The sequence below is a fragment of the Pongo pygmaeus genome, chromosome X (assembly GCF_028885625.2).
Source record: "Pongo pygmaeus isolate AG05252 chromosome X, NHGRI_mPonPyg2-v2.0_pri, whole genome shotgun sequence".
NCBI lineage: Eukaryota > Metazoa > Chordata > Mammalia > Primates > Hominidae > Pongo > Pongo pygmaeus.
Window position 1 is genome coordinate 144,636,028 of NC_072396.2, and position 19,885 is coordinate 144,655,912.

A 19,885-nucleotide genomic window follows, 5' to 3' on the forward strand; every position below is an offset into this window, starting at 1 on the left:
TTTTGGTTCCATATGAGTTTTAGAATAGTTTCTTTCCAATTCTGTGAAAAGTGATATTGGTCATTTCACAGGAATAATGCTGAATCTGTAGGTTGCTTTGGGCATTATGTCCGTTTGAATTATATTGATTCTTCCAGTTCGTGAGCAAGGAATGTTTTTCCATTTGTTAGTGTCATCTATAACTTCTTTCAGTAGTGTTTGTAGTTCTCCTTGTAGAGCTCTTTCATCTTCTTGGTTAGATGTATTCCTAAGTAATTTTTTTGTGGCTATTGTAAACGGGATTACTTCTTGATTTGGCTGTCAGCTTGACCATTATTTGTGTATAGGAATCGTACTGACTTTTTACAATGATTTTTGTATCCTGGAACCTTACTGAAGTCATTCATCAGTTCCAGGAGCCTTTTGGTGTACTCTTTAGGGTTTTCTAGGTATAGAATCATATTGTCTGTGAAGAGAGATAGCTTGACTTCTCTTCCTATTTGGATGCCTTTTCTTTCTTTCTCTTGCCTGATTGATCTGGCTAGAGCTTCCATTAATTCTGTGTTGAATGTAACAAGATAAGGATGCATATTGTAATCCACACAACAAATAAAAAAATATAAAAAGCTATTATTAAAAAGCCAATGGAGAAAACAGACTAAAATACAAAAAAACGCCTCAACCCAAAAGAAGACATGAAAGAAGGATATATATAACAAATAACAGCGAGACCAAATAGAAAACAAAAAGAAAGTGGATACACTTAAACACAGCCATGTCAATAATCCCGCTAAATATAAATGTATTAAACACTCCAACAAAAGACAGAGGTTGATGAACTTGATTTAAAAATCAATATCCAATTATATGCTCTTAACAAATAATGCACTTAAAATACAAAACACAGCTAGGTTGAAAGTACTAGGATGGAGGAAATATGCAATGCAAACAACAGGTGAGTATGGAAGAAATAACGGAGCTTCAAAATACATGAAGCAAAATTTTACAAAGTTAAAAAGAGAAGTAGATAAATCCATAATCACAGCTGTAAATTTAAGCTCTCCTCTATTAATTATTGGCAAATGAAGCAGACAGATAAATTAGTAAGGATATATATAGTATTTGAAAACTCCTATCAACCAAATTTGACCTACACCAAGATAAACCAAATTCTGGGTCATAAAATGAGTTTCTATATATTTTAAAATATTTAAATAATGAAATATGTTCTCTGACCACAAAGAAATTAAATTAGAAACCAATAGCAAAAGCATATCTAGAAGATCCCCAATACTTGGAAATTAGGGACATTTTTCTAAATAACTCATGGTTTAAAAAGAAATTAGAAGTGAAATTAAAGATATATCAAACTGCATAAGAAAACACAATATATCAAATTTTGTGAGATGCAGCTTAAGCAGTCCTAAGTGGAAAATGTATAGCTTTATTTTTATATTAGAAAAGAAGAATGGTTTGAAGTGAATAATATAAGATTTCACCTTAAGGGGCTATAAATTACATTCAAATTGAATAGAAAAAATAAAATAGTAAAGATAAGGAACAGAAATAATTGAAATAGAAAAAGCCAAAGTGATAGACAGTAATCAAGAAAGCTGAAGACAGTTTTTAAAGGAATAAAATTCATAAAAGCCCAGCTAAAAGTAATCAAGAAAAAAAACACAAAACATAAGTTACCAATTTCAGAAATTATAGAGGTTGCATCGCCACACATGCTACACGCATTTCAAAAATATGAAGGGAATATTATGCACAACTTTGGTCAACAAATTTGACTATTTAGATGAAGTGGAAAAAGCCTTTGAAAAACAATTTTCCAAACTAACATTAGACTGGACCTTTTGAATAGTGTAAATACCAAAGTTAATTCAAAACATAATAGATTCTCAAAAGGAAAGTTTCAGGAATGGATGTCTTCACAGATGACTACTACTAAATACTTAAGGAGGAAACAATACCAATTTTAAACAAATTGAACATTACAAAACATTGCAGACATAAATTAAACACCTAAATAAATGAAGAGATATACATTCAGAAATTGAAGGTCACAAAGTTGTTAAGATTTCAATTCTCCCTATATTGATTTATAAATTCAACACCGTCACAATGAAATCATAACAGGCTTTGACATTAATAGAAAAGCTGATTCTAAAATTTTTAAGAATGTAGGGAGTGTAAATTAGTTCAACCATTGTGGAAGACAGTGTGGTGATTCCTCAAGGATATAGAACTAGAAATACTATTTGACCCAGCCATCCCATTACTGGGTATATAACCAAAGGATTATAAATCATGCTACTATAAAGACACATGCACACGTATGCTTATTGTGGCACCATTCACAATAGCAAAGACTTGGAACCAACCCAAATGTCCATCAAAGATAGACTGGATTAAGAAAATGTGGCACATGTACACCATGGAATACTATGCAGCCATAAAAAAGGATGAGTTCATGTCCTTTGCAGGGACATAGATGAAGCTGGAAACCATCATTCTGAGCAAACTATCACAAGGACAGAAAACCAAACACTGCATGTTCTCACTCATAGGTGGGAATTGAACAATGAGAACACTTGGACACAGGGTGGGGAGCATCACACACTGGGGCCTGTCGGGGGGTCGGGGGCTAGGGGAGAGATAGCATTAGGAGAAATACCTAATGTAAATGACGAGTTAATGGGTGCAGCAAACCAACTTGGCACACGTATACCTATGTATCAAACCTGCACGTTGTGCACTTGTACCCTAGAACTTAAAAGCATAATAATAATAATAAAGAATGTATGAGGGACCTAGAATAGCTGAAATGATCTTGTAAAAAGGAGAGCACAGTTGGATGAGCTGTGTTACCTAATTTTATGTCTTAGCATAAAATTGTGACATGACATGAAATTAATCATGACAATGTGGTTTTGGCATAAGGATAGGCAAATAGATCAATGGAACAGAATAGATGAGGAGTTGGCAATCTCTTTTTCTAAAAGGACAGATAGCAAATACTTTATGTGATGCAGGCTATACAATCTCTGTCACAACTACTCTGTTATAGTGTGAAAGCAGCCATAGCTGATAGTTAAATTAATGTATCTGTGTTCTAACAAAGTTTTATGAACACTGAAATTTCAATTTCACATAAATTTTACATCATAAAATATTCTTTTGCTTTTTTTCTCAACCATTTAGAAATGTAAACCAAAAAAAAAAAAACAAAAAAACAAAAAAAAAGACCCAAAAACACCTGTCTTAGTTTACAAACCATACCAAAACAGATACAAATGGAAATTTGTTTGAGGGAAGTGGAATGATTCATATTTTGACTGAGAATTAAACAAGGCCACTGTACCTTGGAAGGATTTTAGATAAGACATCCAAGATAGTAGGTCGTGGTAAAGGGTGGGAGAGAACAGAATGAACCACTGAATGGGGGTGGCTGTAGGGAATGCCTTTAAGGAAACACCTTCTCCCTGCTTTGTGACCCACCAGAATTGAACATGGGGAAATGATGAGGGTAGCAGGTCATTTTGAAATGGACCCAAACAGAGATATAGATCAATGGAACACAACAGAGCCGTCAGAAATAATGCCACATATCTACAACTATCTGATCTTTGACAAACCTGACAAAAACAAGAAATGGGGAAAGGATTCCCTATTTAATAAATGGTGCTGGGAAAACTGGCTAGCCATATGTAGAAAGCTGAAACTGGATCCCTTCCTTACACCTTATACAAAAATCAATTCAAGATGGATTAAAGACTTAAATGTTAGACCTAAAACCATAAAAGCCCTAGAAGAAAACCTAGGCAATACCATTCAGGACATAGGCATGGGCAAGGACTTCATGTCTAAAACACCAAAAGCAATGGCAACAAAAGCCAAAATTGACAAATGGGATCTAATTAAACTAAAGAGCTTCTGCACAGCAAAGGAAACTACCATCAGAGTGAACAGGCAACCTACAAAATGGGAGAAAATTTTTGCAACCTACTCATCTGACGAAGGGCTAATATCCAGAATCTACAATGAACTCCAACAAATTTACAAGAAAAAAACAAACAACCCCATCAAAAAGTGGGCGAAGGACATGAACAGACACTTCTCAAAAGAAGACATTTATGCAGCCAAAAAACACTGAAAAAATGCTCACCATCACTGGCCATCAGAGAAATGCAAATCAAAACCACAATGAGATACCATCTCACACCAGTTAGAATGGCAATCATTAAAAAGTCAGGAAACAACAGGTGCTGGAGAGGATGTGGAGAAATAGGAACACTTTTACACTGTTGGTGGGACTGTAAACTAGTTCAACCCTTGTGGAAGTCAGTGTGGCGATTCCTCAGGGATCTAGAACTAGAAATTCCATTTGACCCAGCCATCCCATTACTGGGTATATACCCAAAGGACTATAAATCATGCTGCTATAAAGACACATGCACATGTATGTTTATTGCGGCATTATTCACAATAGCAAAGACTTGGAACCAACCCAAATGTCCAACAATGATAGACTGGATTAAGAAAATGTGGCATATATACACCATGGCATACTATGCAGCCATAAAAAATGATGAGTTCACGTCCTTTGTAGGGACATGGATGAAATTGGAAATCATCATTCTCAGTAAACTATCGCAAGAACAAAAAACCAAACACCGCATATTCTCACTCATAGGTGGGAATTGAACAATGAGAACACATGGACACAGGAAGGGGAACATCACACTTCGGGGACTGTTGTGGCGTGGGGGGAGGGGGGAGGGATAGCATTGGGAGATATACCTAATGCTAGATGACGAGTTGGTGGGTGCAGCGCACCAGCATGGCACATGTATACATATGTAACTTACCTGCACGTTGCGCACATGTACCATAGAGCCTAAAGTATAATAATAATAATAATAATAATAATAATAATAATAATAATAATAATAAAAAGAAAAAAAATTAGCAAAAAAAAAGAAATGGACCTTCGGGTAGTATTTGGGGTGGAAAAATCCCCTTTCTCCAACCACATTTTGGCCACCCCAGCAACACCACCCCCACAGAGGTATCAGTGCTTTGTGATGTCCAAGCCACCCCAGGACTACCATTGGATAGGGGTGCCCCATTCTGACCAAACAAAGCTGAAGGGTGGGGCTCCTCATTACCCAGGGGTGGGTATACATAAGGAGGTCAGGAGCATGGGGTAGACCACTGGGAGGCTTAAATATGGCTAAGGAGACCCACACACCAGTGAAGCCTAAAGAAAATATGAAACAACCAATTATAAGCACGAAAAAGCCAACCCCAAGAACCAAAGAGAAGAAGGAAAAGAAGAACTCTTCTCAACAAAAGACCAACAAAAATGGCAAGGTCAGGTGATCCTATTCTTGTTCCTTCTTTTCTTCCCCCTCTATTCTCTCAAGACCCCTATCCTGTCCTTGCCTAGCACAACCCCCTTCCTCAGTGTGCACTCCTATTCATAAAGCTCCCCTTCCTATACAACCTCTTTCTCTTCCCCTAAACCAATGTCCTTCTGGCTCACTGTGTTGTCCTTCTAGGTGGAGAAGAAAATCATAAAGGTAAAAAAACCCCTTCAAAGGAATTCAAGAAAAAAAACTCAGTCACCTCCTTCCTGCTCCAAAAAGCCTAGGATAACAATGAGACCAACAATATTTGTGTGTCACCACGAGCAGAATAAGACACAACAAAAAAATCAGAAGAGCAAGCACAAAAGACAACAGAAAATAAAAATCAGAAGAGCAAGCCCAGAAGCCGCTGGCAAAAGCAAACCATCCCAAGTAACCATCTCTGCTGCCAGTAAATGCAGAGCGTGGATCAGAAACGTACAACTAGCAACAGCAACTCTGGGGAATCACCAATCACATAAAGGCCAAATCTGAGACCAACAGTGTTCCACCCATGCTGATGAACGCAATAAAATCAGCACAATGTAAAAGGATGATGTGGATGTTTGTCTGTAGTGGGGAGGGGGTTAAGAAAGAAAAACTGCTAAGAGGGAGAGAGGCAGGGTCCTGTATGGTTGGGGGCCAGACCAACAGGTATACAGTTAGCTATCGGGGGATAAGGAGTGAGTGAGGACTAAGAAGTGAAGACAAATCAACACTTTACCCCACAGACAAGAAGAAAAAGGGCTTTGGTGTTTCTACATGTACTTAGGGTAGGTGTGGGTAGCAACATCAAGGTCTAAATTCCCAGAACCCAGTTAGGAGGAGGGTTTTATGTGTGATGTGTGTGGCAATAACACACCCCACAAAAAGACAATAAAACCACCTCCAGGTCATCCGTGTCATAGTGGTGTATGTCGTAACCCACACTATCCTATAAGCAAGTAAAGGCCCTCAGGAGGACCCAAAACTCATCCTATCAAGAGTCACTCTCTTGCGATAGTTTACTGAGAATGATGATTTCCATCAAGAACAAAAAACCAAACACCGCATATTCTCACTCATAGGTGGGAATTGAACAATGAGAACACATGGACACAGGAAGGGGATCATCACACTCTGGGGACTGTTGTGTGGGATCATCACACTCTGGGGACTGGGGAGGGGGGAGGGATAGCATTGGGAGATATACCTAATGCTAGATGACGAGTTAGTGGGTGCAGTGCACCAGCATGGCACATGTATACATATGTAACTAACCTGCACATTGCGCACATGTACCCTAAAACCTAAAGTATAATAATAATAAATAAATAAAAGAAAAAAAAAAGAAGAAAAAAAAAAAAAAAAAAGAAAGTGTCACTCTCAGCACCCTGAAAGACAAATAGTGAAGTTTGGAGGCCACAAACCCAGCACTAATTAGGTCACTTTCTTGTTAAGTAGCTTAGGATGGAGCAGTGGCCTACCAAGCGTGGGGGCAGTGGCAGAGGTCTGCCCACTTGCTGGCCATAAAGAAAAACATTGTCTGCAGAGAATTTTAATATAAGAATAATAAAACCCAGTAAAAGTCAGTCTTTTACTTATTAGCACCAGATACAAGTTTTCAATTTTTCCCTACCCAAATCCTCTTCTGGTCTGAGTTGTGAAAGATTGCTGTGGTTAAATTTAAGCTTGAATAAAATCAATGTAAGGTGCAAATTAGCTGATTTTTAATATTTATGTTTTAATAATCATTTTATTCTACAGGGAAGTTAATTTGGATAAATCCTTATTAAATAGTTGATGCAAGACATAGGCTGTTCCTTTCTAAAGTAAGCTCTTAACAATTTGGAATTGTTTTGATGCAGCACAGGCAAGCCCCACACTTGGGGCTTAGGTGGGAGGGTTCTTGGCTTCACTCAGGAAAGAATTCAAAGGCAAGCCAGTGGTGTTAAACAGCAACTTTAATTGAAGCAGAAGTGTAGAGAGCAGCAGAGGTACTGCTCCTGCTCCTTGCAGAGCAGGGCTGCCCCATACGCAGTGTCCCCAGAATAGCAGCTCAGAGGCAGTTCTACACTCATGTTGATTCCCACTTTTAATTATATTCAAATTAAGGAGCAATTTATGCAGAAATTTCTAGGATGAGGGTGGTAACTTCCAGGTTGTCAGGTCATTGCCATGGAAAGGGGCAGTAACTCCTGGGTGTTGCCATGGCAATGGTAAATTGACATGACACATTGCTAGACAAGGCTTAAGGAAAGCTAGCTGCTTCTGCCCTAGACCTGGTTTAGCTAGTCCTCAATCCGTTCTGCTGTCCAAGCCCCGCCTCTGGAGTCAAGTCCTGCCTCCTACCTCAGTTTGAGCTTGCTTTGAGCATACTTCCAGACTGCAGTCCCTGTGGTAATATATGATACATATGTCTACACTTTAAAAGTACACGAAATTAAAAATTATAACGTGATTATAAAGACAAAGAACAACCAGAGTTACCTCAGCTCTGTGATTCTGTGTAATCACTTGCTTTTATTGGTGTCTAAATCAGTGAAACGAAGTGTTAAATTTAAGGAGTAAAATTTGGGGGGATAAAGACATTTTTATTACATTTGAAAATAAAATATTTTACTGAATTTGAACAATATACTCAAGCATGAAATGTATTCTTTAATTGCTCATTAATACTACATAAAAATCAAAATGCTAAAATTTTATATCAGTTGCATAATTTAGTAGTTGCCTACATTTTACTTTTACATGTTTTAATTTTCTTAAAATTGTCTTATGATTTTTACTATGACAACTATATGCAAAATGTTTTATAGAGAAAATTTACACTGTATTTTCTTTCTTGTTATAATTATTTGTGTTAATTCATGTGTATTACTAAAAATATTCTGTTGAGGTAGCAGCGTTAAAAATATATCTCACAACTTAGTGTATATACTAAAAATCATTCAATTATGCACATTTATTAAATGGTTAATTGTACATTAAATGAATGAATTGTATGGCATGTAATTATAGCTCGATTAAATTGGCTGTGTGTGTGTGTGTCTGTATCCAGGTGAGAAGTATATTAATTGTGTCATGGAGGGAAATATTTTTTATCTAAAATCTCTCATAATTTGGCCCCAGTCTCTGGTATTTTTGTTTTTCTTTTTTCTTTTTGTTTTAAACAGCTCTATTGAGGAATAATTAACCTACAATAAACTGTATGTTTAAAGTATGCAATTTGATCAGTTTCCACATATATGTACATCTGGTAAATCAACACCTCAATTAAAATACTGAACATATTCATTCATAATCTCCAAATGCTCAAAACTGGAGACAATCCGAGTGGCCATTAATAGATTAAATAATAAACAAATTGTTGTATATTCATACAATGGAATACTACTCAGCAGTAAAAAGAGGATGAACTAAGAATACACATAATGACATGAACGAATCTCAAAATAATTACACTGAGAGAAAGAAACCAAACAAAGTATTTATGATTCCATTTATATAAAATTTTAGAAATTACAAACTAATCCATAGTGATAAAGAAAATCATTAGTTGCCTGGAGACAAAGTTGAGTCGGGGTGAAAGGAGCAGAAAGGAGGGATTACAAAGGAGCACACAGAAACTTTTGGGAATAATGGATATATTCATTACCTTAAGTGTGGAGATGGTTTCATCAATGATTATGTACGTCAAACCTTTTCAGTTTGTACACTTTATTTATTTATTTTTTGAGACGGGGTCTCACTGTGTTGCCCAGGCTGGAATGCAGTGGTGTGATCTGGGCTCACTGCAGACTTGACCTCCTGGGCTCAAGCAATCCTCCCACCTCAGCCTCCCTAGTAGCTGGGGCTGTAGGCACACATCACCATACCTGACTAATTTTTTTTTTCATTTTTTGTAGAGAGGAGGTCTCACTATGTTGCCCAGGCTGGTCTTGAACTCCTGGGCTCAAGGGATCCTCCCACCTTGGCCTCCCGAAGTGCTGGGATTATAGGCATGAGCCACTGTGCCCGGCTGTACACCTTAAATATATGCATTTTATTTCATGTCAACTATACCTAAATAAAGGGTTCTTAAGCTATTGTTATTCTAGAGAGATAAGGGCAGATAATTACATTTACAGAACAAAAACAGAATGGACAACTATTATATACCCATCATAACTAAAAATAATAAATAAATAAGCAATAAGATCCCCAAACCAGGATGGTTTCCAAATGTAATAATAGAACAAAAACTAGTTCTTGAAAATTAAAAAATATAACAACTAAATTTAAATATTAATTAAAAACTCACGCAACCACATGATTAAATTCCAAAAACATTATTTTAAATAAAAGAAATATACTCTATAATTTTTCTGAAGTTTGAGAAGAGTCAAAACAATATGTGGCAATAAATATCAGAATACTGTTTACCTTTGGGTTTGATATTGACTGAAAAATGGGCATGAGGAAATATTCTGAAGTGATGAAAATGTTCTATATCTTGATATGTGTGGGGGTTACATGACTGGGTATATACATGTGTAAAAGTTCATCTAGTTATACATTGAAATTTGTGCATACCTCAATTTCAGAAATTGAATACTAATGCTAAAATACAAAGTGAAGAAATTCCCTATGAAGTAGAATAAAAGAAAAATAAGAGCAAAAATAATAACTTCAGAAGGTCAATCCAAAAGATCTAACATCTGAATAATAGGGATTCCAGAAAGAGAAAACAAAGAAAATAAAGAACGTGCAATTATCTTTAGTAATATATATAATTTCCGTAGAACTGAGGTACTGGAGTCACCATTTAGACTAAAAGAACCCAATGAGTGTCCACCAAAAGGAATGAATATATACATATTATCATCTGAAATTTCAGAATTTTGTGATAAATAAATTATCCTGAATGCTGTCTCAGATAAAAAAAGTCAAATATCACATATGAAGGAATGAGAATGAAAATTGCATTTCACTTCTTTATACCAATACTGGATGCTAGAAGATACTGGAAGAATGTCTTAATATATTATTTATGGAAAATAAATTTTATCTTAGGATTTTATACTGAGCCAAACTATGTTTCCAATGTTATGACAGAATAAATACATTTTTAGATATGCAGGCTTTCAAAATATTTACCTCCAATTCATCCTGTTCTGGTTACATAAAAACGACCCTAAGTCATAGTTGCTTAAAAAAACAACAATAATTTTGTTGTTGTTGTTAATGACTCAAATTCGAGTAGGTCTAAATGGGGAAGGCTGGGCTCGTGTTTCAAGTGGTATCAGTTAGGGCCCACTTCAATTGAGACCTGAAAGGCCCACTTCAAGATTGCTCACTCATGTGTCTGGCAGTTGATATTGGCTGCTGGCTGAGAGTTTAGACAGAATTGAGAGCTGGAGTCCTTGATTCTCTCCATGTAGTCCTCTACCTGTGACCTGTGATTCTTCATAGCATGGTGGCTGGGTTCAAAGGATGAGGATTCTGAGAGAAAGCCAGGTAGAAACTACTGATTTTTATGGCCTAGACTTGGAAACCACAAGGCATCATTTCTATCATGCTCTGTTAGTCAAGGTATGCTCAATGGTCTGCCCAGGTTGAAGAGGAGGGAACACAGAGTCCACCTCTGCACAGAGGAGTGGCAAGATTCTGGAGAAATATGTTGGACAGAACATATCTCTGTGGCCATTCTTGGGAAATAAAATATAGAATTTACTGCACACTCTTTCTAAGGCAACTATTGGAGAGTGGGCTACACTCAAATGGGAGTGTAGGCCCAAAAAGTAGAAGATGTGGATCTAAGCAATCAAGAATTCAACACAAGAGAGATGCAAAGAAAATCTCTAGGATGAGCTGGGCGCCATGGCTCATGCCGCAATCCCAGCACTTTGGGAGGCCAAGGCAGGTGGATTACTTGCAGTCAGGAGTTTGAGACCAGCCTGGCCGACAGGGTGAAACCATATCTACTAAAAATACAAAAATGAGCCAGGCATGGTGGCAGGGGCTTATAATCCCAGCTAATCACGAGGCTGAGGCAGAAGAATCGCTTGAGTCCAGGAGATGGAGGTTGCAGTAAGCCGAGATCTTGCCACTGCACTCCAGCCTGGGTGACAGAGCGAGACTCTGTCTCAAAAAAAAAAAAAAAAAAAAAAAATCTCCAGGATGATGGTAAAAAGAGATCTCTAGATCACAGCTGTTCAGCAGGCCTAGAGCAATGAGTTCAGATTCCAGCAGTCCTGAAAGTTCTGGGAGAGATTTCTTCAAGAAGATGAAATTGCCAGGAGGAGAGTTTGGGGTTGATTTGGTGGTAAGTACATAGAAAATCAAGTAAGTTTTAAAAATGCTAGGGAAAAATGTGAAGGAGATGGAAAATAATCATAATGTACTTCATGACTAAGTTGACTATTGTATCTATATAATCATAATAATGTTAACATTGAATATTGATCTAAAAGTATAACTATATTGAGAGCATATGGATGGGTCATGGGATGTGTGTGTAAGAGAGAAGCAGAGAGAGAGAGAGACAGGTACAGAGGCTAACTCCTATCTTCTGTAGCATAAAGTCAATCTAAAAAATGCTTCAAGCTGTAAACCCAAGCCCTATTCATGCAAGCATGGAATTTGGAGAAGTAGCTGTAAATAGAAATATAATCAGCTCAAAGAACTAACTGAAAGTGGTTGCATCTGGGGAGCAGAATACAAGAAAGGACTGTTGCTTTTTTCTTTTTTTTTTTTTTTTGCCATCACGGGGCCAGAATTTCTCTTAAAAAAAATTATTTAACTTTAAGTTCTGGGATACATGTGGAGAATGGACTGTTGCTTTTCTTAACAGGTCTTATAGATCCAGTTGTCTCTTTAAACTACATGTGTATATTTATTTAATAAAAAATAAAACTAATTTTATTTATTTATTTTTTAAATTTATTTATTTATTATATTATATTATACTTTAAGTTCTAGGGTACATGTGCACAATGTGCAGGTTTGTTACATATGTATACATGTGCCATGTTGGTGTGCTGCACCCATTAACCCGTCATTTACATTAGTTTATCTCCTAATGCTATCCCTCCCCCATCAACAACCCCATGACAGGCCACAGTGTATGATGTTCCCGCCGCTGTGTCCAAGTGTTCTCATTGTTCAATTCCCACCTAAGAGTGAGAACATGCGGTGTTTGGTTTTCTGTCCTTGTGATAGGTTGCTCAGAATGATGGTTTCCAGCTTCATCCATGTCCTTACAAAGGACATGAACTCATCATTTTTTATGGCTGCATAGTATTCCGTGGTGTATATGTGCCACATTTTCTTAATCCAGCCTATCATTGATGGACATTTGGGTTGGTTCCAAGTCTTTGCTATTGTGAATAGTGCCGCAATAAACATACGTGTGCATGTGTCTTTATAGTAGCATGATTTATAATCCTTTGGGTATATGCTCAGTAACGCGATTGCTGGGTCAAATGGTATTTCTAGTTCTATATCCTTGAGGAATCACCACACTGTCTTCCACAATGGTTGAAGTAGTTTACAGTCCCACCAACAGTGTAAAAGTATTCCTATTTCTCCACATCCTCTCCAGCACCTGTTGTTTCCTGACTTTTTAATGATTGCCATTCTAACAGGTGTGAGATGGTATCTCATTGTGGTTTTGATTTGCATTTCTCTGATGGCCAGTGATGATGAGCATTTTTTCATATGTCTGTTGGCTGCATAAATGTCTTCTTTTGAGAAGTGTCTGCTCATATCCTTCACCCACTTTTTGATGGGGTTGTTTGATTTTTTCTTGTAAATTTGTTTAATTTCCTGTAGATTCTGGATATTAGCCCTTTGTCAGATGGAGAGATTGCGAAAATTTTCTCCCATTCTGTAGGTTTCCTGTTCACTCTGATGGTAGTTTCTTTTGCTGTGCGGAAGCTCTTTAGTTTAATTAGATCCCATTTGTCAATTTTGGCTTTTGTTGCCATTGCTTTTAGTATTTTAGTCATGAAGTCCTTGCCCATGCCTATGTCCTGAATGGTATTGCCTAGGTTTTCTTCTAGGGTTTTTATGGTTTTAGGTCTAACATTTAAGTCTTTAATCCATCTTGAATTAATTTTTGTATAAGGTGTAAGGAAGGGATCCAGTTTCAGCTTTCTACATATGGCTAGCCAGTTTTCCCAGCACCATTTATTAAATAGGGAATCCTTTCCCCATTTCTTGTTTTTGTCATGTTTGTCAAAGATTAGATGGTTGTAGATGTGTGGTATTACTTCTGAGGGCTCTGTTGTGTTCCATTGATCTATATCTCTGTTTTGGTACCAGTACCATGCTGTTTTGGTTACTGTAGCCTTGTAGTATAGTTTGAAGTCAGGTAGCGTGATGCCTCCAGCTTTGTTCTTTTGGCTTAGGATTGTCTTGGCATTGTGGGCTCTTTTTTCATTCCATATAAAACTAATTTTAAAAAGATATTCCTCCTCCAAATCAGTCCATTAATTGCAGTAGTCTTCCTTTCTTTTCTTTTCTTTCTTTTTTTTTTTTTTTTTTGAGACAGGATCTCACTCCCATTGCCCAGGCTGAAGTGCAGTGGTGCAATCATGGCTCACTGCAGCCTCAAATTCCCAGGCTTAGGGGACTCTCCCACCTCAGCCTCCTGACTAGCTGGAACTACAGGCATGCACCACCATGCCTGGCTACTTTTTTTTTTGTATATTTTTAGTAGAGACAGGGTTTTGCTGTGTTGCCCAGGCTGATCTCGAACGCCTGGGTTCAAGTGATCCGACTGCCTTGGCTTCCCAAAGTGCTGGGATTAGAGGCGTGAGCCACCACGCCCAGCCTAATTGCAGTAGTCTTCTAAACTTCCTGCTGAGGCCATGGGCAAAGCCCGGCTTTTGTAAAAAATCATTTCCCTTGACGATAAGGCTGTGGCATTTTTTTTTTTTTTTTCAGTGCTTACTGCTTCCACGGTACTTAGCGTTCCTGCCAATAAAAGAAGGTGGGGGGTAATAAGAGTTGTTCAACTTCATTAGTAATGGGAAAAATAAATGCAAATTAAAACAATAATAGGTTGGATTAGGAGATATAACACTGCAGTGGTTAAAATCATGGGCATTGGAACCAGGCTGCCTGTATTCAAATACAAGCTCTATTGCTTGTAGCTGTGTGACCTTGGACATGTTGCTTTAGTTCTCTTAGCTTCAGTTTTCACATTTGTAAAAAGGAGTTTATACAGTATTTTCTTCCTATGGTTGTTGTGAGGATACAACGAATTAATACGTACAAAGTGCTCAGAACAGAGAAAATACTTTGCAAAGTAATTTGGCAAATCTAGTAAATTTGAAAATGCTTATACTTTGTGGCCCAGCAATTCAATTCCTAAGTGTCTCCCTGAGCAAAACTCTCAGAAGTGGGCACAAAGGGACATGCCACGAGAGCATTTTCTCCAGTACTCTTTGTCATAGCAAAATATAAAATTAAAATTAAAAAGTGGAAACAACCTAATTATCTCTCAGTTGATGAATGGGTAATTAAGCTGTGATTTACTTATACAGTAGAATGCTACATAACTATTAAAATGAATGAACTAGAGTGAATACTACAGCAACATTAATCAGCATGAATAAGTTTTTAAAAACAATATTGCATAGAAAAAATGAAGAAAAAGAGCAAACATACACTATTCAATTTTTAAAATTGTAAGAATATTTGAAATACTCTTTTTTTTTTGAGATGGAGTGTCACTCTGTCACCCAGGCTGGAGTGCAGTGGTGCAGTCTTGGCTCACTGCAAACTCCGCCTCCAGGGTTCAAGTGATTCTCCTGCCTCAGTCTCCTGAGTAGCTGTGATTATAGATGCCCACCACCATGCCCGGCTAATTTTTTGTATTTTTAATAGATACAGGTTTCACCATGTTGGCCAGGCTTGTCTTGAACTTCTGACCTCTAGTGATCTGCCCACCTCGGCCTCCGAAAGAGCTGGGATTACAGGCGTGAGCCTCCGTGCCCGGCTGAAATAATTGCTTATATTCATACATAAGTACAAATATATGCACAAAAGTGATGCATGACAACTGCAGGACAGTGTTTACCCAAGGAGAGATATGGATGAAGAAGTCATGGGTTGTAGAGTTTTGCTGTATTTGTAATACATTATTTCTTAGAGAGAGCTGAAGCAAATGAAGCAAAACGGTAGCGTCCAGTTAATTGCATGGTGATTGTAGGTGGCTGTTTTATCATTTTATCAAGTGCAACTTACAATTAATCTGTAGATTTAACTTCTATAAAATATGATTAATAAACTGAAAAACATTATACAAATGTTAGACCACTATCATTATTCATATGTCATTATTCAGGCAATATATGAACATGCAGGGCAAAGATAATGCTTAAGTTGAGAAACAGCCAAGGTGTAATGCTGGTAGACTGTCCTAGCATTCTAAATTCCAATGAGTTTATTTTTATTTACTTATTTTTTTTGAGATGGAGTCTCGCTCTGTCACCCAGGCTGGAGTTCAGTGGCGTGATCTCAGCTCACTACAACCTCCGCCTCCTAGGTTCAAGCGATTCTCCTGCCTCAGCCTCCCCAGTAGCTGGGATTACAGGCACCCTCCACCACGCCCAGCTAACTTTTGTATTTTTAGTAGAGATGGGGTTTCACCATGTTGGCCAAGCTGGTCTCAAACTCCTGACCTCAGGTGATCTGCCTGCCTTGGCCTCCCAAAGTGCTAGAATTACAGGCGTGAGCCACCACGCCCGGCCTGACTTTATTCTTTGGGTCACTCATGAATAATGAAGACTGATTAACAAAAAATAAAATGATTCCCACCTACTGCTGGAAGTAGCAATGGAGAAAATTTGAAGAAGACCAAACACTGATAAAATTTCCCATCCTTAAAGTCTGGCTAGCTCTCTCCTCCACTGTGAACCCTTCACTGATCACCCTCCTCCCCAGTCAGAATCCACCTTCTTAGGCTCCTGCAGCATTTCATCACAAGCAATGTTCTCATTAGCTTTCCATGAATTTATCTTCCCCAATAAACTGTGAGACTGAGAACAGAGGATATCTCTATTTCACTTCCTATATTCCCTGCTGGGAATATCCTTTCTTACCCACCCGTCAAGCCTCAGGTCCAGAAAACCCTTTCCTGATTCCCCCAATTTGGGTTAATGCTCTTCCTCTGTGCCTCCATAGTACCTTAAGCCAATTTCTGCTGCAGTGTGTGTCACACCATATTACTGTCATTCCCTGTTTACCTGACACTCCATAGAGACTGTGAGCTCCTTGACGTCAGGGACTGTGTCTCCGCAGTGTTCAACAAAGGACTGGCCTATAGAGGTATTTCAATGTTGCATACTTAAATCAAGAAAACGTACCAATTCTGCAATTAAGTCTTATATACGCATAGCAGATGCTCTGGCTTGATTGTAGTCGAAGTATAGCTGGTGTGGAGGGTTGAGTTCTAATTGTCATTATTGATCTCGTTGTGAGCATGGAAGAACCGTAAAAACACCAAAACCTAGCTGGGAGTATATACAGGAGTGACACTTTTCAAATGGGCATAATTAACAAGGGAGTGTAACAATTTTGTGATGGCCTTTCACGTTCATTTTTCCCAAGCCCCATCTGATCACCTTTTTAGTAGTAATATATGGAATATAGTAGCTTGGTTTTTTTGTTTTTGTTTTTGTTTTTTGTGTGTTTTTTTTTTTTTTTTTTTGACACGGAGTCTCACTCTATCGCCCAGGCTGGAGTGCAGTGGCATGATCTCAGCTCACTGCAACCTCCGCCTCCCGGGTTCAAGTGATTCTTGTGCCTCAGCCTCCCGAGTAGATGGGATTACAGGTGCATGCCACCATGCCTGGCTAATTACTGTGTTTTTAGTAGAGGTGAGGTTTCACCATGTTGGCCAGGCTGGTCTTGAACTCCTGACCTCAAGTGATCTGCCCACCTCAACCTCCCAAAATGCTGGGATTACAAGCGTGAGCCACTGCACCCTGGCTATAGTAGTTTGTTAAACTAAATACCATTCTGTTAGCTTTTTATTTATTTGTTTTTTGAGACAGGTTCTCACTCTGTCATATAGGCTGGAGTGCAGTGGCACAGTGACAACTCACTGTAGCCTTGACCTCCCACACTCAGGTGATCCTCCCACCTCAGCCTCCCGAATATCTGTGAATACTGGCACATGCCACCACACTCAGCTAATTTTTGTATTTTTTGTGGAGATGAGGTTTTGCCGTTTTGCCCAGGATGGTCTCAAAGTCCTAAGCTCAAGTGATTTGCCTGCCTGAACCTCACAAAGTACCAGGATTACAGGCGTGAGCCACCATGCCCGGCCCCCATTCTGTTAGCTTTATAATAACATTAACTAACATTTATTAAGCACTCACTAAGTTTAAACCGAGATCGATAAACAGTTATTCACGTGTAATACTTCCCGAAGTATCTTCGCAGTACTATTACTACTCTATGTTATAGGTGAAGAAACTGAGGCTCAGAAAGATTAAGTAACCTGCCCAAAATCACTCAGCACTTAAACCTGGGTAAGTTGACTACAAAATCAATCTTCTTAAACATCTCGACAATATTTCATTTCCTTTTTAACACATCGTGGTGGCCATTTAGGATGGCCTCCTGTGATTCCTGCACCCAGGTAGTCATTTCCCTTGAATGTGGGCTGGTTTGTGACTTATTTCTAACTAACAGTATCTGGTGCTGGCCGGGTGTGGTGGCTCACGCCTGTAATCCCAGCACTTTGGGAGGCCGAGTTAGATGGATCACTTGAGGTAAGGAGTTCGAAAGCAGCCTGGCCAACATGGTGAAACCCTGTCTCTACTAAAAATACAAAAATAAGCCAGGCATGGTGGCATGCACCTGTAATCCCAGCTACTTGTGAAGCTGAGGCAGGAGAATCGCTTGAACCCAGGAAGCCAAGGTTGGAGTGAGTCAAGGTTGTGCCACTGCACTCTAGTCTGGGTGACAGAGCAAGACCCTGTATCAAAAAAAAAAAAAAAAAAAAAAGAGTATATGGTGCAGGTGATGGGTTATCACTTCTGTGATTAAGTTATAAGAGATGGTAATCTCCGTTTTTCCAGCAGATCTGCTACCTTATTGGCTTTGAAAAAGCAAGTTGTCTTGAGGAGGACACTGTGGCAAGGATCTTGGGGCAGCCTCTGGCCCATAGCCAGATAGAAACTGAGGCCTTTGGTTTTACAAACCACAAGGAACTGAATTTTCCCAACAACTACATGAGACTGGAAGCAAATCCTTCCCCAGCCAACCTTCAGAAGAGAATCAAGCTCTGGTTAACACATTGATTGTAGCGTCATTAGAGACCCTGAAGCAGAAGATCCTGTTAAGCAGTGGCCAGTTTCCTGACCTACAAAAACAGTCAGATAATAAATGGGTATTGTTTTAGGCCGTGAAATTGTGGCGATTTATTGTGCATCAATAGATTACTGATACAACCATTAAAGATACTGCTACAACTAAGTTATATAAATTATGTATATTAATATATAAATATTGCAAACACATGAGTTTACTATATGTCATGCACTATTCTAAGTACATTACATGTATTTACTCACAACTATCATATGAGGTAGGTACCACTATTGCCTCCATTTTCTAGATGAGAAAATAGAGGTATAGATGTTGTCAGTAACTTGGTCACACATCTAGACAATGGTGGAACTTAGATTTTTATCCAGGTATTCTGGCATTGAGAGTCTCACTCCTTAACCACTCTTATATTGAATCCAATATAATAATTTCTGAAAAAGATTCACGAGAGAATGTGGCCATTAAAACTTAATTTATTAACATTTATTTATTTATTTTAATTTGTGCAAACATATAAGGTACATAAATTTTGTTACATGTATATAATACATAGCGACCAAGTCATGGTATTCGGAGTATCCATCACCCAACTACAATACATTTTTGTTAAGTAGTCATCCTATTCTATTAGTAAACACTGAATTTATCCCTTCTATCTTACCGTATGTTTGTATCCTTTAACCCACTTCTCTGTACCCTTCCCCTCCCCCAACACATCCTTCCCAGTCTCTGTTATCTAATTTTTCACTCTCTACCTCCATGTGTTACAATTTTATAGCTCTCACATATGAGTGAGAACATTAGCATTTATTTTGAAAGCATACTATCTTTTTTTAAAAAAAATTATACTTTAAGTTCTGGGATACATGTGCAGAATGTGCAGGTTTGTTACATAGGTATACATGTGCCACGGTGGCTTGGGGCACCCATCAAGCCATCATCTACATTAGGCATTTCTCCTAATGCTATCCCTCCCCTGGCCCCCCAACCCCCAACAGGCCCCGGTGTGTGATGTTCCCCTCCCTGTGTCCATGTGTTCTCATTGCTCAACTTCCGCTTATAAGTGAGAACATGAGGTGTTTGGTTTTCTGTTCCTGTGTTAGTTTGCTGAGGATGATGGTTTCCAGCTTCATCCATGTCCCTGCAAAGGACATGAACTCATCCTTTTTTATGGCTGCATAGTA

At 38.3% G+C, this 19,885-nt stretch overlaps 1 protein-coding gene across 1 annotated transcript; it reads left to right on the top strand.

Moving 5' to 3' along the window:
* Nucleotides 1-5,139: 5,139 nt before the first annotated feature.
* On the top strand, nt 5,140-5,944 carry LOC129024546 (uncharacterized protein AH6.3-like). The gene is made up of 2 exons (XM_054471663.2): nt 5,140-5,358; nt 5,547-5,944. Exons 1-2 carry the CDS (start codon nt 5,215-5,217, stop codon nt 5,886-5,888), a joined length of 486 nt encoding a protein of 161 aa, XP_054327638.1. The 5' UTR covers nt 5,140-5,214; the 3' UTR covers nt 5,889-5,944.
* The last annotated feature ends 13,941 nt before the right edge of the window (nt 5,945-19,885 follow it).

Excerpts from the sequence above, each read along its gene's own strand:
- LOC129024546 (XM_054471663.2), top strand. The coding sequence starts at position 5,215 with ATGGCTAAGGAGACCCACACACCAGTGAAGCCTAAAGAAAATATGAAA. Across the intron at positions 5,359-5,546 it reads AGACCAACAAAAATGGCAAG|GTGGAGAAGAAAATCATAAA; the intron begins GTCAGGTGATCC and ends TTGTCCTTCTAG.